We start from the raw sequence: 27,993 nt of genomic DNA, 5'->3' as shown, positions 1-27,993 counted from the left end.
AAAGAATCCTGAAAAAAGTTGTATTTATGCCATCACATTTATCAGTGCATCAGTGATTTATATACAAACATGTACACAACAATTTACAGTAACTTTACATTTTTTACAACATATATACAGAAATGATCATTTACAATTGTTTCTACAGATCGACAGTTGACAGTCTGGATCCAAAATACTCCACAAAGATCTCTGGGTGGCCTCTGTAGAACTGTCCGAGCAGACGTTTCTTCTCCTTCACCGAGAGTTTGGGGTTCTCATGAATGGTTTTGAGTAGGGCCCACAGCTCATCATTGGTAGTTTTCTTGATTGTCTCTGCGTAAGCCTGTCCTGGGATTCTCCTGCAGTAAGCTGACCCTATGACACAAAAAAAGAATGGTCACTCCCGTGTGTCCTACTTTTGTGGTTAGGTGATGAGACTAGTGTAATGGGTCATATCAGACGGAAGCTCTATGTTGTACATTCTTTCAGGGTAGATCACCTTTTATTATTTTATTATTTTATTCCTAAACTTCCTTACCCGTTATCACATCTGGGTCTTTTTTCTTGATGATGTTTGTCATCTTATCACTGACAAGCTTGTGCAAGGACACTGGGATCTGGAGAGGGATAGAACATAAACATGTGTGTTTTCAAGTTCACACTTTACTTCCTATACTGCATAAACATTTTGAATTCTGTGTCCACAGATAATACTGATATTTAATTCATTCATTTTCTGGTGGAATGAAATGAAATGATGAAATATTGGGTAGGCCTACCTTAAAAAGGTCACAGTGCTTGTCCACCATGAACAGTACCATGAGGTCAACCTTCCCCTTGGCGAGTCGTGAACTGTAAACAATGGCACTCGAGAAAGCCCTCTTCACTGCCATCCTGTTATCGATCTGAAAAAGAATGTATTGCTTGTATTGTAACAGTGATATATATTCCTAGTACAATGCTTTGTGATGTGCATCTCTGTCTTCATTGCATTCTGAGTTGTACTATATTTGGAAAGTTATTTTGAGGTCATGAGAAAAACTGCCTCACATTCTACAGCGGTCATGCAAATCTCCATTCTATGTCAATTGTCAGATAAGATAAGGCATCTCCTTGGTAAACAGGTTGTGTCTGCTCACCTCCTTGTGTAACTTCACCTCCTGCGGTTGGGAAGCTGCTGCCATGAAGCGTAGCAGTCTGCGTAGTTCCTCTCGACTGTGTGAGTCCTGGAGCTTCAGACACAGCTGCAGGGCCTCCAAAGCCTGCTCCTGCTTCCCATTCACTGCAATACACACAAACTTGGTCAATGGAGTGACAGGTACTCGTGTACAAAGCACGCAGTGATATTTTTAATTCCCACTGGTATGAAAAGTAAAAAAAAAAAAAAGGGCAAGGCCCTGGAGATACAGTTTTTAAGTCCTCTGTGTCTTTGGGGGACAGAGCTTTAGCAGGGTCCAGTAAATTTAGCTATCTGACTACATTTATTTATTTCCTCACATAAGCTAAAAGACATCCAGCAGCCTCATTCCCCTAGGGGAAATAAAGGCGATCGTGCACTGAAAGGCACTGAAGAGGATCATGAGGGGGTCCCATGGGAAGGTCTCTGTAGACTTCAGTCATTGGGTTTAGGCCAGAAGTGTATCATTTTGTACAATGACCTCACTGAATTTTATTAAAGAACTCTGTTAGATAGAACCAGTTGTATAACTGGCGTATGGTACCCTTTACGGAATAATGTGAATGAAGTGAAGATAAAACATAAAATAGGGCATTCTTGTATTCCTTCTTCATTCACGCAAGGCTTAATCGCACTTCACAGAAATGTCCATCCCCACTCCCATTGTGACTCCCACTGCCAGCTTCCTCTTCTCACCAAGTAGCTCCGAGATGCCGCTGTGAATGTCGAACACATGGTTGCTGAGCAGAGGCGGGTACTGCGGCTCGCCATAGTGCTGCACCAGCACTCTGTAGATCAGCCGCTTGCAGTCGTCTGGATCGTCCGAGCACTTGGGCAGCCCTCGGCTCACGTCCACCACCAGCTGATCAGGGAGGAACTCCAGGCAGTCCACAGCCGCTGAGAGCCAGTTATCCGCCCTAGAACAGGAGCAGAGGGGAGAGACTGAGGTTCTGCAATATTTCAAATAGGAATAGATACAAAGAAACAAACTGGGTAAAATTAGCAATGAGGAGACAGAGAGATGGCCAGGAAATACTCAGTCAGGCCATGAACCTGACCCTCAGACAGCTAGTTATGCTGCACACAGCTGCATGTGTCTTGCAGCCTGAGGGCTTTCTGAACAGAGGGTATCCATCAAGCATGTTACGTAAGAGTGGCGTGAGATGGGGAACTATGAGTCTGGCTGCAACATGTTAGACGGCAGGATACCCGCAAGTTGTTACTTAAAAAAGAGAGAAATTGCTGACTTTCTGGTGAGCAATGTCAACAAAGATGATTCACCAGTGGAGAGACACAGTAACTACATTCAAGCCAGGCCTGTCTTTGTCGTAATCCATCGATGGCGTGCTTTGTGTTGGGGAGACGGGCTGAAATCTCTAGATCATCGTGATGACAGCTAAAATTTCATGGCTTAATGATATCATGCATCTCTGGATTCTTCTCCTAATTCCAAACTTGGAAAAAAGCCTTTCTTCTAAAGATAGTAGGCTACACTCTCATCTGTTCCAGGAAGGTGGCTTTCATGGAGTTGACTCATTTTATTCCGGAAATGGCAAAACCAACAAGAACAGATTAACGTTCTGCGTATCCTTCCTCAACAAGGAAGTTGTTCTCCAATTCCCCCCAAAAATAACAGGTATTTTGGCTACAAGACTATGAATAAACTGTAGCTTTGGTTTGACGATAGAAACCGCAGCCAATATCTGACATTGTTTAACCCAAGGAATGTACAAAATTCAAAGAATTCTAATGAAAACATAAACTGACAGAGATAGCAGTGCGTTTTGGACGAAGTGGCTCCACGTACTGTGATTCGCTGAAGGCTTTGAGGATCTCACGGTCCACATAGTTGCTGGTGTAGAGCAGGTCGGGGTCGCTGTCCATGCCGTGGAGGTAGGGACGGGGTTTCTCGCGACCCTCCAGCAGACTCTCCAGTAGGGGGAGCTCTATCAGCTGCAGCAGCCTCAGCACGGTCTGCTGCTGCCAGACTTCATCCACCACTGGATGGAGGTCAAGAGGAAAAGCACATCAGTCACATTGCCTGCCACCAGGCCGCCACACGCAGGTGTTTTTAGCTGACCTTGCTAAGCAGCTACGTTTGCAGCTTCATTCATACTGCTTTTACTTTCTTTTAAACTGAATGTCTTTCCCGAACATTACCATACTGAGATAATGCATGCCAGATTGGCCAATTGAAAGCAAAGCAGCTTTGATCATTGAAAATATTTACCAAAACCATTATGTAATAATTAATAAACATGGCAATATTGTGTTGTAAAACTATGCCAGTAGCTTTAATTACTTTTTATTCAGAATAATTTATGAATATGCTCACACTCTTGTGATAACCCCAAATCAATCATTTGAGGTGTAATTGTTTTAAAGTTGAAATTTCCTAGAACATCTTCCAAAGTCTTGTCCGTTTTAACAGGGGAGATGTTTGAGCTCACCTGATCGTCCGGCCTGCAATGAAAAACTGACAATTATTTTCACATTATATAAAAATGGTTAGACTATAACAAACCCAGAACATGACCTAACGCACCGAAGACACACTTAAAACACAGCAGACATTAGAGTAGAGGTCTGAAATAATACACTTTAGTATAGCTGTAGTATCATATTGGGTCATATAAACTAACAAATACTGGTCTTTTAGTATTTTACTGAGATTTTTTTTTCAGGGCCATGATCTGCAACCAAATAAGTTAATAGATTGTGACGCATCAAACAATGTCAACACGAAGCAATAGAATCATATCATGGCACATTGCATCCTAGTACTGCAATAGACACATGGCTCTTAGCAACTGGCAGACATCTGCTACTGTTCACCCTCAACATAAGGACATTAGAAATGGCGGACATCAGTCTACTATTGTGAATAATTTGACTATTACATTTTAACCACAATGTATAAATTATTCTACATCCTAACTTCCTCAAACATTGCTTGCGCATTTCTGCACTCTTGCCTTTTTATGCAAAAGCCAAGAATTATAGCATAACTACAAAACATTTCATCAATGTATAGTATGTCACACTAAACAGAACTTCATACCTTCTCGATGGCGATATGTAACTGTCCCTCTGTTTATTAGGAGAGTGATATCCATTCTCAATAGTTTCAGAGTTTGTGGTTGGGGTTTGTGTATTCAGAAACCTGTACAGGCTGCAGCTGCTGTCTTCAAAGGTGACTTTCCTCTTCTCCTTTCCAAACACCTTCGTTCCAACCGCCTCGAACACCCGGGAGTCCATTAGAGCCTGACACAGGCGCACTGCCTTGGTCCGGGGAACCTCGGCATCTCCACAGAACTTGCTCTGGATGATATGAGCCAGAACCACATCCGCCGCCTCGGACCCCAGAAAGCAGTCCTCGTAGGTCTTGAGGTTGTGTCTCCTCCGTTTCACCTCCACACGCATCTGCATGTTGTTGATGATGCTGCTCCATATGTAGGTTGCCCGGAACGGCTTGCCAGCCATCCCCTGGTCTGTGGAGGAGATGGAGAGAGAGAAAGCTGAGTGTAAGAACTTGCCTGAAAATGAACAGCTACGCTCACTCAGTGTGTCTGTTTACAAGGATTACCACTAAAAAAATATGTTGATATCATCAACTAAAATGGTCTAAGTAGCACACCCTTTTTCTCTCAGGGGTCAAATTGAGAGACAACTCTCCAAAGTTTTAACTTGACATCCAAAGTAAAGAGACTATGCTGCCAAAATAAACTCAGAGCAACAGGGATGATCACACTTATGGGATTTATTACTTCATAAGGGCCCTTTTTACACCCCAACCTACACATCCATTTCTTATGCAATGAGAAATAGTGTTCCCCTCGCTTGTTGGATTCCCCCAACACCATCTACTTGCAGGGTGGTCGGCTGTCTTACATCACCAACTCCCTGCACATGCAGATACAATTATGCTGGTTTCTCTATTGCATTTACAACGCCTACTCATCAATACATAGGCCTGCTTCAAGAGCACAATAGTTGGCTGCAGCATAAAGACCCTCTTCTTGTCAGCCACCACAGACAAGGAGGGGAAGTGCGGTGGACGGGGACTTGCTGAAAGCATCTTCAAATCTGGCGGTGGCTTTTGGGAGTTTGTGGCAATGAGGTCTACGCTTGGGCACGGCTTTGATGAGTCCCAGTAAGAGAAACAGAATGTCTGGTACACAAATGTTTGCTTGGCCATAAGAAGAGAGGTAGAGTAATCATCTAGGGTTGAATCTTGACCCATTTCCAACAGTCTGAGACCAACCCTAAAAGTTGAGGACAGAGTGATAATGATTGTTGCCGGCTGGTGGGACATACTGTATCTTGATAACATCAGTTTCCTTATTATGTTCAGCCAAGAGAATGTCACGTAAAAACTATTTGCATACTACTGAACAATTGCATAACCTAATTGTGTGTGTGTTTTTTTTAAGGTGTTGAACTTGATTATTAGGTAATATCTGAAATCATGAGGCTTGTTAAGGAACCCTGTTCCTTATAACTCACATATATAGCATATATAAGTACAATTTCAGCTCAGGAGCAGAACAAAGCACTGAACATAAACTGACAGTGAAAAAGTAAAGAAGGCCCGTAGTGATGGTAATCTTCGGCTGCTTTTAGGTTTAAGGGCAATTAAACAGCCATCTGTAAAGACAGTTGGTAGATCTACTTTAATCCATTAAAAAGTACGGAGCTGAATAATCAAGAGTCTATAAATCAACAAAAGACAAATAAACCAATTCAATTAAGTCTGGCTGAGGTGGGGGTTGGATGCACCCAATGGGACTTCAGTAGGGGGTCCTACCCCCTCTCTTTATCAATGCCTGTGATTATTGTCACCTTCACCTCAAAATGGTGAGGTAATTTAGCTTACACTTCATTTCAGTGTTTGCCAACCCACAAAGGTAAAGGGTAACTCATTAGTGAATTCCGCCTCTCTAAGGGGAAACATTGCATTTGTTTCCACAACATACGATGCAAAATAATCGCAGAGGGAGTAAAAACCAGGGTAGCTTCTCAAATTAATACTCCTGTGCTAACACGGCCACTGATCGTGCATTTCAGACAGAGGGTCCAGGAAAAGCTTACATGAAAGTTAAAAAATAACCAAATTCAAAAAACGCACCAAGGAGGGGGAAGGCTCTGCAAGCACACTGCTGATCATAAACATGCAGACACAGGTTCAACTGACGCACCCTGGAGGGATATGTTAATGTCAAGTCTATAGGATAAGATTATCTCTATTTAAATATGCATACATTGGTATGCGCACGATTGAACTATCAGAACCGCTCACACGAAAGCTGAAGACTAAGAGAAAAGACACGAACATTTATATTTAAAATCTCGTACTCTTTTAGTAAATTACATTAATGTCAATGAGTGAAATCTCAGCCTCTCACATTTCTGTCTAAAACAACAAAACTGTTGCCCTTTGCGTTTAGATTGGGGTTTTAAAAGTGATCACTGTAATGTTAAACACAGTTAAGCTATTGATGCGCACCAAAGAGAAAAGTATAGCTTACCTGGGGGTCGATGCATGCGTAAAGATACTTTCCAGAGCACTGCCGCTTACTGTCCTACTATTAGCTGCGTGATAGAACTACTAGACTACTCCTGATAACTCCGATTTCTAGCCTTGTTCTGACGTGACGTAAGTGGGAAGTCAATCGTGAAGCCGCCACCCTCTTTGTCATACACTGTTGCTCATAAGGCAGTCAGTAGGATACGCCTGAAGACTCAATTAACATAAGAAATACACTGATGGCTTTCGACGAGAAGAAGCTTGTGTAGGCTATAAAACTCAAGAGAGTCAACAAGTGTTTTTGTTTAAATTGAGACAAGGGTAAAGTCAGTTTTAATATATTTTAACATTACAACAGTTATATTCAATACTTTTAGCAGACTTTTTTGTCTATATCCCTTTATTAAGCTAAACCCAGTATCAGGCCACCAAACACACACACACTCTCTCACTCTCTCGCTTTCTCTGTCTGTCTCAAACACACACACACAGTTTTTTTCCTCTTTCTCTCTCTCTCTCTCTCTCTCTCTCTCTCTCTCCGTCTGTCTCACACACACACACACACACTCTCTCTCTCTCTCTCGCTCTCTCTCTCTCTCTCTCTCTCTCTCTCTCTCTCTTTCACACACACTCACACAGACACACACACTTTATCAAACATGAACCACTGATTGCACTTGCACAGATGCTGATATGAACCATTATACTCTTGAGGACATTCAAAGCGTGTGGAAATGGCCCAGTGTGTGCCCAGGGCAGGCTGCCCTGGTGCTGGATAACACACGCCATGCTGTCACCAGTAATGCCAGCAACTTCCTCTTACAGGTAGATCTAAGCTTCACTACATGCACAAGTGGTTAAGGTTTGTCAAATTTCACAGAAAAGCGTGAGTGATGTGTTGTTCCTGTTTGGTTTTTTTGAACTTTTTCATGTGGTTTTAAAACCGCATAGATAACTTAATGGTATTTCTTATGAGGTAAAATAACAATCTCAGCATGGAACAGTCTAGGTAACTACCTCTGCTTTGACCTTTGTTAGGTCATAGATTTTTTATCAACTAAAGCCTACCCCATTGAGTTTATTCAAAAGCCAAAACCAAAAAACCAAGCCAAGAAACCAAAGCATGAATACGACTACCATAGGGGAAATCCCTTTTATATAACTTGAAAAAGTAATTTGCTATTCCAAATCTGATGTACTTATTTATTGATCCATCATTCTCCTCCCCTCTTAAGGGTGAGGGCAAATGCTAATGACTCAACATATCTTATACTGTATGCACTCTGTCAAGCTAAACAACATCCACACCTCATTTTGAAAGGGCAATGGGGCAACCTAATACAACTGGCAACTGGAATAAAAAAAAAGACACAGTTCTAGACACAGATTAGATAAGGAAATGATAATTATGTTTAAGACTGAAAATGACTAATACTCACTGACAACCAACAACAGTAAACAGACTTATATATCATCCCCTGAACCCATATCAGCCAAATACTGACCATGAACTTCCGTCAAATAAGCAGGGCCAGAAGAAATATTGCCTCTTGATGAGACTCAAGTAACACAAATTTAAAAAAAAACATGTAGCTCTTTGACAAAAAGTGTCACAAACTGACATTATCGAATGCTAGTGACCTCTGAAGATTGTAGTATATCCGGTTTTCAAAAGCAAAGACTACTTACTCGTAATAAATCCTACACACTCGCATCACGCGTCAGTAAATCAGGTAAAAGGAGATTCTACTAAGCCCTAGTGCTGCCCTTTGGGCAGGTGACGCAGAGACCGTAATGGAAGACCAGAAAGCATCAACTGCATCTCGTTTTCCCATGCCAGAGACAAGATGGTTACTTCACACTCACTCCTGTCGCTGTCTACTACATATGTGCATGTATTATCAGTTATACTACTGTGTGGACAGTGGTATTGCCTGTTGGCCTGTTCATCTTACTATAGCATGTTTTAATGTATTTACTGAAAGTGAACTGTGAATGTGAGACTATGGGGAAAGATCAGACGGGTTACATTGTATGAATCAAACATTTGTCTTGCACTTGTCATTGGATGTGTTGACCATCTACAGTAAGCATGACAAAAATGACACACATAATTGCTTCAGATTTTCCAGCATTGCTCAATCCTGCACAGCCTCTGTCACGCGCTGGGCAGACTGTGTGAAAGGAGAGTAGACGGGGAGAAACCGGTCAGACCAGGGGCCCGAGAGTAGAGACGAGGCATCTTCAGAGACTCCGCCCTACAGCCAGCACCTTGTTTCCTGCAGTGTGTGCATATTTGGTTTCACACTGCATTCCCTCAAAGGTCCCAGAATGGAAGCATGACGCACCCTGGAAGGTGACGGGGATACACATCATCATTATGTTATGTGGCGTAGTTCTATTAATGATTTTATTTGTCAATAAATATCAACAGCAGGCGTGTTCAGAAACGAGTTCTCACAATGTCAATTTGCCTTTTGTCTTAACCATTTTGTCTTTTAGGCTGAATTGAGTTACTTGCATTGTAGCGTTCAGTAGAAATAATAAGTATGTAATAATAAATATATATTTTTCAGATATCAAAAGAAATGTGAGGAAAAGAATACATTTTTTCTGATTTTTTGCTTTTAACAGTTGAACCAATAAGAACCAATAAGTCTCACCAAATGTCCCAATGCAGAGTGGTGAAAGAGATGCTTTAGAAAAATGCAGTCACTGACAGTCATCAGCAAGGAATCCAAGCTTACACATGGCTGCTAAACCAGTTTGTCTCCTTCAAAAACATTCCTAAATGTTTTTTTTTGTTGTCATTCTGTAAACCTGGGGCTTGTGTAATCAGGTAATCAGCCCCTTACCGGTAAATCTCCTTCTGAACACCATCTACAGAGTTAACAGGAATACTAGATGTGATGGCCCAGGGACAAGGTCAAAGCAATGTTTACTTTTCCTCAATGTTTCCTTATCCCCCCCCCCTTTTAATTCCCATACTGTCACCTCATAATTCACCTCCTGGCACTGCTTATCAGCAAGGTCTGCTCATGTTGCATGTTGACATTCTGATTTTAAACATGACCAACTAAACAGCATTCCTCCAGAGAATGATTATATGTTTTTTTTTCTTTACTTCCTATAACTTCACCACCGATACCAATGCCCACCTAAAAACAGTGAAAGAAATCAGAAAAAAAACCTGACAGCCACTCAACAGTTTGTCCAAGGTGTGTGCTGGATTCCTATAGAATGCATGCTTTCTGTCAGAGGAACTGAAAGGTAGGGCACAAAATGCCACTGCCTGGAAAGCAGCACAAGGTTTCAGCCAAGCTCAAAGAACCCTCTCAGTTGTGCTCCTACGTACAGTGTGCAACTATGCACTTATCAATATTCATATTTTTTTGTTCTCTCGCAGACATTTGTGTTGAACAAACATCCATTTCTCCTAGCAATGAGCGCCCTGGAATCCCCTCCGCCCAGCACCAGATGACATCGGACAGTGCCCTTTTATGAACAGGGAGCCGGGAGGACAGTTGTCGCTTTGTCTCAGTAGACAGAAAAGTTCCCGCCAGTGCGGTCTGCGACAATCATATTTTATTCAACAGGCTGCTGACCCTTTTGGACTGCAGAGGACATGATCTTCGCCACCCGTTCTACAGAACACTTGGTCAGTGAGGCAACAATTGACCAGCTGGGATGTCGCTCATTTCATCTGGGACACTCAACACGTGGACCCAGCACTCTACACCACTGGTTGGGTGTTTGATACAAACACCACACTGGGTTATGCCATGGCGTCTCTGTCGACCGTGGTACAGGTTTAACTGTGACGGTGGTGGGAGGAGGAAATGAGAAACCTGTATCTCCCTGGCTTACATCACCCATGACGTCTGTGTGTGGTTGTGGCATTGGTCTATCACGGAGAGCTAAATGTTGATGAACACAGCGGTCACTTCACAGAGAGAACCAATCTAAGGCCTTGCTTCTTTTATAAGGTCTATACAATTGTCATATTACACAAGAGATAAAACAATAACAGGTCTTTAATATTATTCACGCCAAATTTTACATTCTGGTTAAGCATACTTTATATTCTTTTTAAGAGTTGATGGATTGCCATTCTCCCTTTCCACTTTTGTTGGCAGACTACCACCAGAATGAGCCGCCCTCCTGTTTGCAACTTGCCACAGCATAGACATTTTGTTTTGAATATCAAATGCTTTCAGTACCAACAAGGATGCTTGGCCTGGCCCATCATTAAACCTCTATCCCACATGCAATACACCCACTAGCACTTAGCCCAACACTGGTCTAACATCTGACAATGTAATGAAGGCCTTTACCTTCAGTCTATGAAGGTCTCCTACAGTGAATCATAGGTGTAATGGACACTTATAAGCCCACTCTGTCTGTGAAGGGCTTCTGTGAATCATAGGTGAAACGGACACTCATAGGGCCACTTTTGTCACATGGTGCATCCAACAAAAGAAGAAAAGGTGGTCCGTGCACATGAAAACAGGCATAAAGTTCACTCACTCATTTAGTAAGAAATTTATTTCATTGTATCAGAAAATAATTGCAGTGTGTAACTCAGCTACACTTTAAAAGCAAAACTCTAGTCTGATGCTGTTGGCATAATATTCAGTTTAAAACCGAGGCAAACTTGTAATATTATAAAGACAGGAATTATCTTAGGATATATAGTGTACAATATGTAACCAACATATAAATGTATAGGGATTCTCTTCTGAAAACAAAAAAAGTCTATTACAAAGATGAACATGAAACAAATGACCATAATATTTCCTTCTGTGAAAAATACACCTATTAGTGAGATAAACTGTAGGTTTGTAAAGAAAACAAGAGTACAAAAGCAATGTACTTTTATATCAGAGAAAATAGTTATGGTAATACAATTTATTACAATAAAATATAATAAAAAGCAGTATTAGAATTGCACCAACTCCATGTTCAGATGTATATCCTTTGTTAAAACAGAGTTTCTGAAGCACAAAAGGTATTTAATCTATATTAAGTCAAATTCATCTTTGAGAGAATGTACTGACAAAAAGCTTTCTTTACATAATGTACAGTATTATTTATAAATGTGGCACTCCATTGTAATAATGGATGTCTTACATATATATATTTTATGTATAGATCTACTCATTTACTAATCATCCCAACCTTTTTAAAAAAAGTTGCTGACATCTGATTGGAAGTTTTCAAAGTCCTATGCAATTTGCTTTGTATCTAGTGCATGCTTATCAGTCCTGGTCCATCACAATTAAGCAAAAAAAAAAAAAAGAAAGAAAACAACAACCAACATTTGTGTGTACAAAACGTCAAACTAGAAGCAGCTTAACTAGCTGTAAAACAAATAACGTAATGTGCTACGTTCAAGAAGTGAAAGTCAGTCAATGTTTTTTTTGTTTTGTGCCACACTTCAAGACGGCCTCTCCACACAAAAAAAAAAAAACAAGAAAAAAAAAAAACCAGGTCCGAATTGCTAAGAGCTGTCACACTATGTACCTCAACCCTGTTTCTCCATCTGTATTTAGTGCTATAGAAGCTTACGGGGTGGCAGCTGAAGTCCCCCACCCCTCCACCGTCCCAGTCGTCTGGCCCAGATCACATCCATACGCTGATGGTAACTTCTCTCTTCTCCACCACCCTCTTGACTATAGGCAGGCCTGCTGCACCTGTGTCAGGAGCTCTCCGAACCGGTCAAAGAGGCCCTCCAACCAGACCCTGTTGCTAAGGCAGGTCTGCACAGTCTCCTCCTGCCCCAGGTCCTCCTCCCGAGAGCGCAGAGAAACAATCTGGAAGGGAGGGGAAGAGTGGCATGGCTATCCAAACTGCGCATAGACATGTTTTAACATATTCCCTTTAGTTGATGAAAGCACATTTCTATAAAGCAATCGAAAAGGGAATTTGGTATTCTTCACACATTATTCACGCTCCTTTGGTACAAGTCCAATGTACTGACAGCCACTGCACATCAAAACAGACAAATAGGGCTGTGTGTGTATGTATGTGTGTGTGTGTGTGTGTGTGTGTGTGTGTGTGTGTGTGTGTGTGTGTGCTCTATTAGGCTGTGCATTGGCAAGACTCTGGCCATACGATACGCATCATGATACAGGGGCTACGATTCACTACATTGCAACACAGTAAGCGATATGTTGCGTTTTTATAATCAAATTTTAGGAAAACTGTCATAGTATAAAGCCCTTATGCTACTTCCTGTCTCAGTTTATATTCTTATGTTGGCATTGAAGAGCTGAAGAAAACACAAAATGAACCACTGTCTGCCACGAATCTTTGCATGTAAACTATGAATTAAAAATCGATATAGTGTTTGAAAATTGATAGTTTTCAAAAAGGCAAGTTTAAGCCTATAGAATGCTAGCAGTATGGCATCCATTACCAGTCGGTACATAGTATTCCTGCAGAGACATAGGATGCAATCTGTCACTAAGAGACCCTCCATCATTTTACAAACAAACATGCAGATACAATATGTTACTGTTCTCTCTTACCTCATCCTTACACATAAGGTATGTATGGTACTTGTAATGCTGAAGTGAGTGATAGAGAGAGAACCACGGAGTCTTGTGCTGATCCACAGTATACTCCTACAAAACAAAGGGAAGGGAAAACTCAGCTCTCCACATTCATTCAGTTTAATTCGTGTCCTCTATGGGTATTATGCTGGTGACACACTGGCTGAAAAATGCAAACTATGAAAAACAAACCCCTGGACACCTGATAAGACAACAAAGGATGGATACCATCTAGAAAAACATCAGGGAGGACAATGTGTACAGAGTACAGCCGCACAAACATAGTGTGTAGTGGAAAGAAAGGTATTAGGCGCCCTCTAGTGGTCAGGTTCTTAAGTGCCCATTCCTGTCTGTTCTTGTTTGTAATGGATCACAAACCCATGACAAAACTTCAACTAAACTACAAGAATATCACACTATATATATCTTTTTTTATAATTAGCATTATTTCAGATATCACCAAAAGTAGGTGTACGTTGTACATTGAGTGACATTCAGATTCTTACCAATGGTAATTTGCTTGGGGATTTAGAAGGTTTCATAGTTTTCTTGCTGTAAGCTTTCCCACCTAGGCGCACTTTAAAAGCAGGAGTTTCTCCGTCCTTTTTCAGTTCCGTCACCACCGAGATCTCAGGAAAGCTATCCAGTGCAGTCTGTAGTCACAACAGAGAGAAAAAGGTTACCCAGTCAAAATCAAGTCAAAGTCAAGCTTCCCTTTCCACTGCACTCTTCTGTTCACCCTATGACCATTTCAAACAACCAAACACACAAAGAAATGTACCAGTGGGTTGAAATTCAGTAGCTGTCTAGTAGGGTCTTGTAAAATATTGTTTAGTGCTGGACAGGAAAGTGGTTGTTTTTAGAAAATGATGCTAGGATTGTATTGAGTTATGTGTGATTATTTTAGCCTAGAATTAAAAAAATTAAGATATCAAATTATAAAAGGGATTTAGACAGACGTTATGGGGGGGAAATAATGTACAGCAAAAGTATGCAAAAGCATGTCCTTACATGTTGTAAATAGATGCGCAAGCACAATCCCAACCTGACATATTTCCACATATCCACAGCATAAACACATGTGGTCCACGTCCTCCTGCTAACTCCACATAGATCTCAGAGGCATTGTCTTCCATTCATACATGAAAGAATTCATCGCAGTTGAAATAAAAAATAAAACCAATATTTGTAGATTCCTGAGGTATTTTGTAGTATCCTCACCAAACTACACTCATCAAGTCACAGAGAAAACCACCTCAGGGGTAAATTACTTTTATCCTGCCTTTTGAGACAACTTCCCAAGTGTTAATGGGTACACTGCTAGTGAAAACATGTTTGGCTGATGGTGTTCATTCATCCTCAACAGTTTCCATGTTGCTCCTTTGACAAACAACTTGAACTTTAACCTACAGTTGAAGGTTCAGGTCTAAGTTAAATCCTAATTGATTCTTTGGACAGTAGTTAATATTGAGCTAGAAATAACATTGCTTAAATCTAAATTAGGAAGTCAATGATTATTTGAGTCCATAACACAGGAAGGCAGCTATGGTGACTGTACGGGAGACTATGGTTTAAATGGGCCTTAGTCCGTGACCAGGCTTGATCCATGTGCAGGCACTAGCCTGATTTTCAACCGCTAAACGGTAAGCCGACCTTAAACAGCTGTCCCATGCGTAGTTTGGGGAGTAATCTTCTCCTGTTGTCTGTGATCATGCCATCCATCCTCTTCATGTGAGGCAGCAAAAGCTCATCTGATGAAGAGGAAGAAAAAAATGTCTTCAGTATTTTTAAGGCCATACATGTTCATAAACATGGTTATTAAAAATGGTATGTTGAAAAATGAATGAAGTGTATTAGTTTGGTGTCATATTTCTGTTGTTTCTCACAACTGGTGACATTATGCCAACACAGAAGACCATATAAGTCACAATTCTGACTAGTGTGATGGGATGCCAATGGAATTCGAAGTCGTTTAGCCAACATATTTTATCTATATATAATTAATGCGATGAATACACACACTCATGCATATTATCAAAAGTACTGTTGCCCCCTCATAACTACAACCAAACAGTACTGTTCAGGACAGGCCATGTTAATCTACGTCTTAAGTGTACTTGCATGCTTCCCATTTCATGTAATTTAATGCTCACCATTTTCCTTCTCAAGAGTATTCATGACCTCTGCATCTAAGGCAACGCTGATCAGCAGCTCCACATAGCTCCTGAAGGTCTCCTTCATCATCCTGGTGTTGAGGAACCGTGACGCAAATGGGATTGGAGGTGTGAACTCTGAGAGAGAGGCGAGGAGGGTGAGTGTAAGCAAGACAGGAAAGCAGACCAATCTTTCTCAAAGACCTTTTAAATGCTAGTGGTTATCTACATAGACTATACTGGTCTAGAGTGAAACCTTGACAAACACATCAGCACACTCCAGTAACCACGGGTTCATGCCGCATCACAAAGTAAAAGGTCCTCACCATCATCTTCACTCACTGCCTCAGGGGATGATGCGGAGGGAGAGGTTGAGAATGCCTCTTTCCATTTCTTCCTCTTCTTCGGTGGTGGCTCAGCCTTGGCCTTGGGCTGCTTTGGCCTGGGCTTGGAGAATGCCTTCAGCAAGGAGGAGTCAGAGACAGCAGCAGGACCCATCCGGTGGACGAGCAGAGCCTTGGCCTGAGAGCCTCTGCAAAGAAGAACACACAGAAATGTCAGCGTCACAGGTTTAGAATTAAGACACACAAGTGGGTCTTTAAAAAGGTAAGCTTTGACACGCTGTATACCAAATACTAATGAAGTGACAGGACACTGGCAACTCAGTACCTCATAGAGTGCATTGGCTTGCACCTTGGCTTTCTGCTGCAGACCCGGACATACTCTCTCTTGTTGACTGTGTCAAGGAACTTGACATACACTCTCCGATACATTGTCTTAGCATCTCCAAAGTACCCCAGGTACTAAAATGAAAACACAAACCACATTTAAAGAGCCTCTCCAAAACCATTCTTTAAAAAAAAAAATGGATGAAAGAGCTATTAAAACCATAAGCTCATTATTTCGAAGTCTTATTTCCACAGCATTTCTAATAAAAGTAGCAAAATGAATTGCAGTTAAGATCACAATTCTCTATACACAGTAACAGATCAAGCTAATCCTTACATTTCAATCAATGAACAGTGGTAATGTTTTCCCAGTCTAAGTCAAATTTATGCCCAGTCAGTATTGTTCCATTAATATTTCAGTGTTGGTTTTGGTTGGGCTCCACTCACACTGTTTGTGGCTGAAAACACTCGTCTTCCATCCCGCAGCTCGGGGATAAATTTCTGCAGCAGGGCCTTTTGTACTTTCCAGATGGCTGGAGGGTCCAGTCCTGCTTTCAATGTCACCTAGACCCAAACAAAAACAGAACATGCCACTGACCGGATCAAAAGCTGACAGAGACAAAAGGGCTTAAACTACAAAGTCACACAGATATTGCTCATTCCTTCCGAGAGACTGGAGCGGCAGGGATGATTCATTACTGTCTGATAGAACTCCCAGCTAAAGCCATTTTGGGAGCATTCTTAAGCGGATTGCATGACACATCTGTGAATTGCAGTCACTATTTAATATCTGGTAAAGCTGGTGTCTCACACTGAACCAATGGGTTGTATGAAAGCACTTTCTGGCTTAAGTGTCATGCTGACATTGCTAAAAGGAAGCAAATGCCTGCCAAAGAAAAGTAAACGAACACACGATTACCAAATATAAGAGCTTACCTTCAGGCTCTCGATGTCCTCATTTTTCACTACAAACTCATCCCGCTCACGATACATCCCCTCTCCTCCACTGTCTGACAACTCTTCGTCTGTCAAGCCCTCGATGGCAACAGTGACGAGCTGCACTGCTAATTGGTCAGGGGGAACGCTCTTCAGAAGTTCCTCTGCATTTAGTTCCTGTGGTGCCACTGACTGCTGTTCCTGTGGCTTAACAGCTGATGACTGCATGTTAGAAGATTGTTCCTGCTTTTCCATTGCACTCGTAGATCTATTGTCTGTGTGTGAGAGAATAGACAAAATATCTCTTACATTGCCATTTCCTAAAAATTCAGCTTAATGGAACCAGAACTTTGCAAATTAGTCTGCAATGTGGTTTAGTAAGGTTACATTTGAATTAATATTACCTATGTCATTGTTATGTTGCATTGGGTTTGAAAATAAAAAAAATGTGAATTATAAAAAACATTTGAACTAATATACATGAACTGAATTCATCTTTATTCAAACACACACATTGAATTTTTTTAAATAGCCATTACTTTGTATGCTGCCAAACTACTGAGATGTTACTAAAACCGTCCATACCTATCTTCTGCTTCTTGTCCGATTGCTCATCGAGAGATGAGAGTGCGGAGGTAATGCTCTTCTGAAGATCTTGGTTTTTTCCAGCCGCTTCATCCTCATCAGACGAGAATGATGGAAGAGTTTCCAGGTTTTTGTGTAGGTCCTCATCCAGCCGCTTTGTTGAGCTACCAGGGTGTGCACCCTGCGATATCAATGGAGTTTGGGGATACTGAAGTTTGGGCATGGCCAATGGACATGGGGGTCTTCTGGAGGAAGCAGGGGGTTTTCTTGTGCGATTAGGGCTCCTAACTGGAGGGGAGGAATAATGCTGCTTTGGACCAGACTTCAGAAAATCTAGAAAGGACCCGATGAATCCAGTTTTCACCTCTGGTTGTTTTTCCTCAACTTCCCTTATCTTCTGACGCATCCTCTCCTGCTGCTGGTAGCCGTCGAGGCAGCCTTCAGAGGCGGAGGGTGAGCTTGTGTCACTGCCTTTTGAATTCTGACGCTTAGCTTGGCTGTTTCGTCTCTGAGATCTGAGCTGACCATTTTCTTCATCAACAACCAGCTTGGAGGAGCCTTTTGACCTAGACTTTTTCTTTGGGAGCCCATCAGCAGGACATTCCACAAGGCCATTTTCCATTTTTATGCCCATCACTCTGTTGGACAGGGACACATCTCGGTTCTTGTTCATAAGCCCTGATTGAGGACATTCCTGGCCAGCCAGGTGAAAGTTGGAAGGAGCTCTACTGTTAATATTGCTATTTCCACTGGGGTTAAGAGACACACCATTAATGGGATTCACAGCATGCCCCTTGGGTAATGTCATGCTTCTGTCAAGTGCCTCACGGCCAACACCTCCTACATTCCTGAGGACATTTGTTGCTTCTTCACCAAGTTCCTGTTGGGAGTTAATGATACCAGTGCTGTGTTGTATGTGTGAGTTTGCTAATGTAAATGCTTGATGTCCCCCAATCTCATCTTTGGGGTACCTATGAATGTCTGTTGTGAGTTGACTGCCATTTACCGTTAGTGTCATAGTCGGAGTATTGGACACAATTGTGTGTTGCGATGAATAGTTGGAAGATTCATGCCTGCTCTCATTTGACTGATAGTGGCACTTGGTGTCTGTAGGGTTGGCAATTGAAGGCATGTCCCCTTCAGAGGAAGTGGCTTTAGCAAAGTCTTGTGGAGTCACTCCACAGGCAGCCACTGTAGCAGCCAAAATGTCATCCACATTGGACAGGATGTTCCTCTCGTCTGCCAGCAGCATAGATTCAGGGAAGCAGATGGAGCTAAGGGTAAAGTGTTGCTTTGCATCCTGCTGATTTGATTGGCCGAAACTATCTTTTGGTGACAGGTGCTGCTTGGAGGGGTCTCCTGTGTCAGATCCTTGGTGTGGTCCAGACTGCTGCTGGTTCGGGTTATCAACGTTGAGATTAATCCCATTATTCATATTGAGATAATGGACTGGCTGCATTTGGCTGGCCACTTTGGATGAACTCTGTCCTATGTGAGAAGGTGCTTGCTGAAGGAATATCATTTGTGAGGGTTCTAGAAGGATCTGGGCGCCAGGAACACGGACATACTGTGTTTGACCTTGGGGGGACTGACAGTGATCTTGCTGAATTCTGATGGTCTGTGTCTGATGGTTCTGTTGCTGTGACGCTGGCACCTTCAGCAGTAGAGTGTGCTGCTTGAGTTCCTCTGAGTTCATGGGAACGTGGGAAGACTGCATTAATGTCGAATTGCTTTTTGGGTCAGGCGTCGCCCTCGAATTAGCATTGCTTAGAAGTTGCACGTGTTGGTTCAAGGAACCCATTCTCCCATTCTGCATGGGTTCCATGTTGGAGATCCCCATGACCTGATCCTCAGATCGTGAATTGCTCCGAATAACACTCTGGGTGTTGTACCTATCATCCATTTTGGAGACCACATACACCACATTGTTCTGAGCTCCAATCGCACTACTTGCAATTTGAGTGGAAGTCTCCAGAGAGGCTTGCTGCAATGCTTGCACATCTTGAATGGGAAGCTCTCCACAGTCCTCTTTGGAAGTTAGAAAGGAGTTCTCATCTGGTTTGCTTTTGCCATAGGCTGGCTTCAATTCCACTGAGGGTCTGTTGTTCTGTAAGGCTTGGGCATGAGGGGCAGTGGAAGAGGGAGGTGACTGAACCGGGAGCAAGTATTTCTGAGGCTGCTGTAACAATGAATTCTCAGTCTTACCACTGGGAGGCTGTATGAGGCTGTAGTCCTGGTTGGAGTTTGAGTTTGGTAAACTTGAAGCATGGTTAGAAGAGAAGGAAGGGGTTAGAGTCACAGATTGTCCTGTCGCATAGCTCTGTGAGGAACTGGCAGTTGCTGGCCCTTGGGCATAGTAGCTAACACTTGGCAGACCCTGAGAGTGGCTGGAAGAATAGTTTTGAGAGGGGTTACCTATACAAAGTCCCTGCACCTGTGCGTACTCTTCACTGTGCACCACCAAGGGCAATGCTTGTTGTTGACTGGAAGAGCAAACTAATGACTGACTCACAGATGTCACGTTATCTGACTGGCTAGCAAATGAAGATAATGTCTTGTAAATGGAAGGCAGTTTCTCAGTCTGACTTGTAGAGAAGGTCTGTGAATGGCTGATGCTGTTGGAGAGGGCTTGAGATGTGATGTAGGTCTGTGATGGGTTAATGGACATCAAACTGGGCAGCTGAGTGGATGTGTACGGTTGAGAGTGGGTGGCGATCACAGAGCTCTGCTTCTGCACTGGAGATGAGTAGTTCTGCTGCTGAAGGTCAGACGAGTCTGTCTGTGGTTGTGGTTCAGCCACTGGACCATCAGCGGGATGCGGGGTGATTTTGGAAGCACAGTCTTTGGTTTTCGCTCCGGAGGAGGGCGAAAACACAGGGGAGGAAGGGTAGGCCTGAGTTTGCGTCAGTGTGGTTTGAGATGCTATTTTTTGCTGTGCTCCACCGTTGAGTGCATGAGCTGAATCTCCAACAGGGCTGCAGGGCACAGGGGTTTGGCGTGAAGGCTCTTGCTGGAAGGACACGTCGCTCTCTCCAGCCAGGTAGCCCTGTAAGGAATGCTGCCCACTGCCAGGCAGCTGTTCCTGAACTGACTGGGTACTGGAAGGCCGCTGGTGGTGCTTGATCACACTACATTCACGCTGAAGTGCTCTCTCGATGGAGCCCGAGAAAACTGGGCCACCATAAGGCTGGGGGGCCTGCTGGGAGTTCCCTAGGGCTGAATGCAGCAGGCTGAACTGAGGTTGCAAGAGGTGTGGGGCAGACTCCTGGGCTGAGCGATATGTGGAGGACTGGGGCGGGAGGCCAGCCCCTAAGGAGGAGCCACCCAGGCGGTCAAAGGCCAGAACGGTAGGCACAGTACCTTGGGAAGATTTGATTTGGATTAGGGGGTCAGTCGGGGACATCAGACCATTGGAAGAGCTATAAGTGACATCCTGGACTGTCAGTGAGGGTGTGGTGGTGTAACTCCGGGAGGGGAAGGCAGTGGGGTGCTGATAGGATGATAGGGCAGCTGTAGGGAAGGTTCCAGCTGAAGACAAGGCTCCAGTGAGAAACAGTTCTGTAGTTGAGGAGTTTGCAGCTATGAACACACACACACAAAAACAATTATTATATTAACATGTATACAGGAACATTTTTGTATTTTGGCATATTAAAAGAAACTAGATATAGGTGAAAGTAACACAGAGTAGTGTCTACACAGAAAACATATCAAAATACATGTTTACATAATTACAAAAAATAATTAAAATCAGATTTTCTCAGTATACCTGTCTGCCATGAGGGAGTCCTAAACTGGGGAAGGAGAGAAGCGGTTGCAGGTCCAGCCTGAAGGCTTCTGGACTCGAGGGCAGGAAGAAAATTCATGACCGATGTCTCAGTAGTGTTACTACCTGAAGTATGCAAACTGGTTTCAAAGACCCCAGACAGACCTAAATGGCCAAACAAACATACAAAAAGAACATGGTCAGAAACACACATTTCCAATGCGTTTTAGAGCGGAATCACATGTTGAACTGCCTTGTTCAAACCTGCTGGGTGATGCGTGGTGGTGTAGGCTGGGATTTGGCTGGAAGCATACGTTTGGCGCTGGAGAAGCTCCGACTCCAAGTGCGTGGCACCATAACTGGAACTAATCAGAGAAAAACACAACAAAATGGACACGGGCTTAGTGTGTTTCAACCTATATATACATTAAACTACTTATATGGAAAAAGGTGCTTTAACAGTCCATCCTGCCTCGTCAAATGCCAAGTATTGATGTTTAAGCATTTTTTATGGTATATCTCTCTGTTAAATTTGGGTTGTTGTCAGATAAAGATAAAGAACACTCATAAAACACCCATAAAACAGAAGGCTTTTCAACAGTAGGTCAACAAGGATGTGTACCATATGATGTGCATCGGAGTTGTGCACAGCTTCATTAGACAAATGACCGTCAGTTTGGGCAGATGCGTCTACTACGAAGATCAAACCATGTCCTTGGGTAGAATTCAAGGAAGGGCCCCAAACCCCATATAAGCCCATCAAAAAAGACACTGCTTGGTACATGTGGTAATGATGGTGTTGCAAATTTAAGATGGTGTGAAAATAACCTCCTTTTCTTGCACATTAGTTGATATAATGACAACTGTCTAAGTAATGACTTTGTAGGAAACTATGAATAGCTGTATGCAAAGCAGATGTACTTGCCACTTCCTGGTAATAAAGTTTGTTGACCTGTAGGCTCATAAATATTCTGCTGCAACATGACATTTATGCAGCCTTGGGATTCAACGCAAATTAGTGATGAGAAATCTGTGTGAAATGTAGTATGTGGAGAGGCAGAGGGAGTTAGACTGAGCTGAGAATAATGTATACGTATTCCCCACCTTAACTTTTTAGGCGAACAAAAAGGCTACTTAGAAATGTTGTATACCTATTATTTAGCTTATGGGGACAGACATGTCACTCGTCAGTTTGGAGACACTCGTCAGTTTGGTACATTTCATTGGTACACTCAAAAAGTATTATATGGTATTCCGACAATATTTCTGTTCCTGTTGTAAAACAAACTTGTATGGGGATTTGTGCAGTGCCAAGGCCATAGGTCATTTAGTCTGGTAGAAACTGGCCTGTAAAGATGGTTCCAGGATGAAAATGCATAATAATAATAAAGAAAATAATAATTTTGGACACATGGTACAAAAATCTCGAAGAAATTCGTACGAAGAACACAATCAGGTGTATAAATAATGTAAAAATTGATCCATTTTTTTTAATAAATTAAAGCAATGTGCTACTTTATTAACAATTCACGAGTTGGAATATACTACCCAAGTGCAAGCAAACTATACATTTTAAGGGATGTAGGGCAAGCTTCAAATCACCCATTTATTTCTTATTTTACAGCTGCATGAATACGTGTGTGTAATTTAGCAAATATGTATTTTACTCTCCTCTCTACTCTCTGCCCCTCCAGAGTTGATGTTGAGTGGCAGGTTAGGTCATATCCTGTTCAAGTGTACTCCAAAAATCTATAGCCCACTCCTACACCCCCACCGCCGTTTTGTTTTTGTTCGCATCATTTTTATTTGCTTTATAAGACTTGGGGCACATCGGGTGAAATTGTTTGTGCCCGTCACATGGTCATCGTTTGGACTGTTAGGGTGAAGCATGCAATGCTACCTGTGAGTGTGTGTGAGTATGTGCGTGAGTGAGTGTGGCGATTTAGTGTGTGTGAGTATGTGTGTGAGTGAGTGTGAGTGATTTAACGTGTACGAGTGTAAGTGATTTAGCGTGTGCGAGTGTGAGCGAGAGTTAATATTGTGAGACATTATACTTATTATGTCTTCATAGCTTAAATGTAATGACAACCAGTTCACATTTCCTAGCCTTGATGGAAAAGTTCATGTTGTAAGCAGTAGGTAGCCTACCATGAAAGATACATTTTATTCCACATTACAGGACAGGCAACATTGAAAGCTATGAAAAGGGATTTGTTTTCATGCACCAAATTCAGAATGTACACCGATTTGTTCACCAATAAATCCATTGAATTGTATTTTATTTTTGTAAGAAATTCTTAAGTTATAAAGCATAGCTATATTACGAGTTATAACTATTTTGGGTTTTCTTTGGAATAAAAGTTCTTACACCTTTACTAAATATTTTCCTTCCGTATTTTCAAACACAACATAATTTAAAAGGGTTCAATTCCAAGGTGGAATCCAGCCTTTAATAACCAGATTATTTTAGCCACGAAAATAATTTTGTAAGGAACTTCAATTGAAAAATTATACTTTTTGAAATGTTTACATTATTTATACACCAAACTGTGTACTTTATGGGAATTGATATGGAAGCCTGAAGCCCTCTTTGCAAGACAGATTCTGACAGATTAATCCACATATGGCCTTGAAATGGCACAGATACCCACACAAGTTTGTTATAAATTAAGAGAAAGAATATCAACTTAGTAGATCATTTTTAATACTTTGTGAGCAGTGGATGTTAAACTCATGTGTTTTTGTTCTGGTAGAAATCTGGAAGAAGCTTGCACACAACGTACATATCTGTCCCCATCAGTAAAATGATGATGATACAGCATTTCTAAGTAGCTTCCTAAACTCCCTCTATAATTCAGACGGAAATTACAATTTTGCCCTACCCCCCTTCTGTAAAAGTGGCTGCACTTTAAAAAAAAAAAATTACATCTCAATGGCTTTAATATTTGGGATTTCTCCCTCATATATGTAAGCCTTTGAACAAGAATTAAAAAAAAAATCCGAATACAAAATTGGAGGTGGGAACCCTTGGTTGACTTGTCTTTGAACATCCCTAATGACACCGAGGTACTAGGAACATCCCTAATGACACTGAGGTACTACTGGAACATCCCTAATGACACGGAGGTACTAGGAACATCCCTAATGACACTGAGGTACTAGGAACATCCCTAATGACACTGAGGTACTACTGGAACATCCCTAATGACACTGAGGTACTACTGGAACATCCCTAATGACACTGAGGTACTACTGGAACATCCCTAATGACACTGAGGTACTAGGAACATCCCTAATGACACTGAGGTACTAGGAACATCCCTAACGACACTGAGGTACTAGGAACATCCCTAATGACACGGAGGTACTACTGGAACATTAGTCTGTGCATTATAGCCATGAAATCTCAACTCAAAACACAATCAGGCCTACTTTTAAAGGACACTTGTAAATTAAAGGGTTTTCATGTCCTGAATTTTGAGGAACAAGGCACTTGCACACACTTGTGAAAGTGTAAAAACCACGACCAGATGACCCAGTCATTGACAGGGAAACACACTTTCTTAGCAACAAATCAGCACTATATGTAGAAGGTCATCACTTTTTCTTTACAAATAAGCCCTAAGTTCTGAACTTAAATTTGAAATGAACAGCAAACGGTGTACATTTTTGGACCTCTCCTATCTTTTGAGGCATTCTATCTATTCAGCCTGTTATATCTTGATCTGTACATCTTATTTTCTTATTCACTATAACCAGGGAGACACTAATTACTTTGCTGCCAGCTGGTCTGGGCCAAAGAGTCCTACTCCCAGACTGCCTCCTAAATAAGGACACAGTTTTTGGCAAGAAAATCACAGTTCAGCAAATTCATTTCAGAAAATGAATAACACAAGGTGAATGATTGTCACCAGGAACACATGTTTCCATGCCATGACGATATAACAAAACAAACTATCTAAATACACAACACACATCATCACTCAAACTACCTTGCCAAAATTGATGGAGACATAGTTCAGGTGAAGGATTCAGTGTATAGTGACTGATCAACATTGTGTTGCTTTATTAATGCCAATGAGAGGATAAGGACTAAATAATTGCACATTCACAAGTTCTTCTCAATTGTGCTGGCTTGAATCAGAAACAACTTAACAGGTCTACCCATTTGACTGTAACCGTGTCAAAGACAATTGTTAAAGCACTTATGTAAGTTCACATGACTGTACATCAAACATTTACTGTACATCAAAGGGATGCAGAGTAGAACAGTCTCTTAGTAGCAGGTACAGAGGGGCATGTTTATCAGATCCTGCTAAAAAGCATAACTTAGGTCCAAGCAAACAACTCATCCAAATAGATCATATACCTCGGAAAAACTAAAATAGTACCTAACTTCTGAAACTTTTCGAATGGTTATTGTGACACTATGTTTGGCCCGTTGTGCAAGTGGATTATACCTTAATGTCAATGGGGATTTACAGAGATTATGATTCAGAAGGAAATGGAAAAGTAATTCTGAGGCTAGGTAACTCCTTGAGGCAGGCTGATGGACAGCAAACTCCATGATTAACAGCAATTTCCAAAGACTTGGAAACACCAACACAAAATGACTGCATGCTGAACATTCCCTGATGCAGTTAGTTTCAAGAGACCAAGAAATAAAATGCCAAATAACCAACCAATGTTTAAATAGCTTGATCAGATGATCAGGAAATTCTTTAGACAAACAAAAGAATACACTCACAACACATAGACAGTATAAGGGGGAGGACTAGGCCTACTATTCAGCCCTGGACATATTACACATATTTGGCATTTTGAAAACCTAAATATAAAGAACAATGTATATTATAACTAGTTAATGAGACTACTCACTCAAAACCAATTCAAAATTGAGGTAGGGTATTTGCAATTGTGAAGATTGACACAAAATGATTTGAATGGTTCTCTGCTGAAGTTGACCATTTGACAAAACTTTTTTTTTTTCCAGGCACTACAATCATTGATAAATATTTGGTGGAGATGCCACTGACAGCTTCATGTGCAGCTAACGTCACATTGTAATGCTGGAGCAGGCTATGAGTTACTGTAGTAAACAGAATGACAAGTGGGTCAAGTTAGAAATTATTCAATCATAAGCACTTTCAACCAATGTGAAACGCACGTTGCTTCGAATTAGCCTACTTCCATGATGCTAAACCGCAAGTTCATTGACTTTTTGTTTAGTAAACTGTGGTTTGAGTGCACAACGTGAACAAAGCACTTACATTCGCACTATTCGTCAATACGATTAATAGTTTTCGACCAGGTACCCCGCATGACACGTAGCCCCGTGGTAACACTAACTATGTCTGTCATATTATCGGGAAATAATTTCCAAACAAACCAATCTACATCGTTCAAAATAGTCTAGAGCTATGCAGGAAGGGCTGTATAGTTTTCCAGACTGCCAACACTTAAGTCGTCTCCCTGCAACAGAGAGGGATCTCCACAAATCGAGCGAACATGAGCCTTTTTTCCAAATGCACCCATATGCAGATAATCCATTGTGTTTAATGGCAATTAACGTGCAACAGTGCAATAGCCTACGCATTGTAGCCTAAGTGACGTACCAGTGCTTCGTGGACGACTCGCAATCAGTAAAATAACATCCTACTTTCCTGATACTTTCTTAAGTTCAAAACTGATTTTGACCCATTGACAATTGTTAAGCAAAACGGCGCACACTAACTTCAAAAAACCGTCACATTTATGTTTGTTATGCTAGGCCTCCCATCACCGGAATTTTCTTTGGAAGGTGACCCGCCCTCCCCTTCATCTCTTACCTTGGTTTAATGCATGCGGTGCTACGCTCGTAGGCCCAAGCTGCGGTCTGTGGTGGAGGGGCAAGCGAGTCTGCGAAGCTTGGAGTCGGGTAATTCCTGTCCATCATCCGGTCGAGATTGGGAGTGATGCACTTCCCCGATATAGCTTTGTGAAGTACGCACACATTCAAGTAAGAGGCCGGTTAAAACAATCACATTTTCTCGATGCATACATCGGAGGCGCCGACGAGTTGAGATACCGGTGTATCTGCGGCAGTGACTTCTAGCGAGAGATTAATGTATGATGATTATCACTGTGCATGTCCCCTGAATCAAACATCGTCCTGGCTGTGCATGGTGGTATGGTACTTGGATCGGATCCTCATGTTGGTTTATTTCCCAAGATGCACTTCCGACTAGTTTGAGTTGGAAGTTTTCTGTCTTGATGTTTCCTTCAACGAGGATGAGCACAATGTATGTTTACGAAGTTTGACTGTGTACTATACGAATGCTCTAATATATATACATGTTACTTATGGACCCTACAAATTTGCTTTTATGCAAGGTTATTTCTCCAGTAACTCAACACAGGTAGGCCAACAACATTATCCTATTTCGCTTTCAGTCGTAACCTAAATATTCTCTACCTTACGCCTAATGTGTTTTGATGCAAGCTTTGGTACAAACTTGACCCCTTATCAAATGTTCATATTTTTCAGATGAAATACACATATAAAGTTGCATATTTTCAATATGTAATTTTTAACTTTGACAATTTACATAAATTCTACTTACACAATTCTATTGAAATTAAATTAAGATTGATTTACATGGCTTT

At 41.7% G+C, this 27,993-nt stretch overlaps 2 protein-coding genes across 2 annotated transcripts; both read right to left on the bottom strand.

Annotated features, from left to right (window-relative positions):
* Positions 1 to 35: 35 nt before the first annotated feature.
* Positions 36 to 6,797, bottom strand: depdc7a (DEP domain containing 7, paralog a). Its single transcript, XM_012814729.3, has 9 exons — positions 6,688 to 6,797; positions 4,221 to 4,650; positions 3,495 to 3,622; positions 2,967 to 3,159; positions 1,856 to 2,076; positions 1,122 to 1,264; positions 762 to 887; positions 521 to 599; positions 36 to 357 (listed from the first exon to the last, which is right to left on the bottom strand). The coding sequence occupies exons 1-9, from the start codon at positions 6,701 to 6,703 to the stop codon at positions 143 to 145; spliced, it is 1,551 nt and encodes a 516-aa protein (XP_012670183.2). The 5' UTR covers positions 6,704 to 6,797; the 3' UTR covers positions 36 to 142.
* Positions 6,798 to 11,213: 4,416 nt separating this feature from the next.
* qser1 (glutamine and serine rich 1) lies at positions 11,214 to 27,956 on the bottom strand. The gene is made up of 13 exons (XM_012814876.3): positions 27,177 to 27,956; positions 21,613 to 21,713; positions 21,352 to 21,513; positions 17,583 to 21,161; positions 16,998 to 17,272; positions 16,509 to 16,625; positions 16,063 to 16,196; positions 15,720 to 15,925; positions 15,394 to 15,531; positions 14,894 to 14,991; positions 13,747 to 13,893; positions 13,217 to 13,312; positions 11,214 to 12,499 (listed from the first exon to the last, which is right to left on the bottom strand). Exons 1-13 carry the CDS (start codon positions 27,281 to 27,283, stop codon positions 12,359 to 12,361), a joined length of 5,301 nt encoding a protein of 1,766 aa, XP_012670330.1. The 5' UTR covers positions 27,284 to 27,956; the 3' UTR covers positions 11,214 to 12,358.
* Between the last annotated feature and the right edge of the window lie 37 nt (positions 27,957 to 27,993).

This window comes from Clupea harengus, chromosome 6 (assembly GCF_900700415.2).
Source record: "Clupea harengus chromosome 6, Ch_v2.0.2, whole genome shotgun sequence".
Classification (NCBI taxonomy): Eukaryota; Metazoa; Chordata; class Actinopteri; order Clupeiformes; family Clupeidae; genus Clupea; species Clupea harengus.
This window is presented reverse-complemented; position numbering and strand designations above follow the sequence as displayed.

Coding starts and splice junctions, on each gene's coding strand:
- depdc7a (XM_012814729.3), bottom strand. Junction 1,265..1,855: donor CGGCATCTCGGAGCTACTTG/GTGAGAAGAGGA, acceptor TGTGTATTGCAG/TGAATGGGAAGCAGGAGCAG. Junction 888..1,121: donor AGGTGAAGTTACACAAGGAG/GTGAGCAGACAC, acceptor ATTCTTTTTCAG/ATCGATAACAGGATGGCAGT.
- qser1 (XM_012814876.3), bottom strand. CDS start 27,283: ATGATGGACAGGAATTACCCGACTCCAAGCTTCGCAGACTCGCTTGCC. Junction 16,626..16,997: donor AGGACATCGAGAGCCTGAAG/GTAAGCTCTTAT, acceptor GTTTGGGTCTAG/GTGACATTGAAAGCAGGACT. Junction 13,313..13,746: donor CCCCAAGCAAATTACCATTG/GTAAGAATCTGA, acceptor TTTGTTTTGTAG/GAGTATACTGTGGATCAGCA.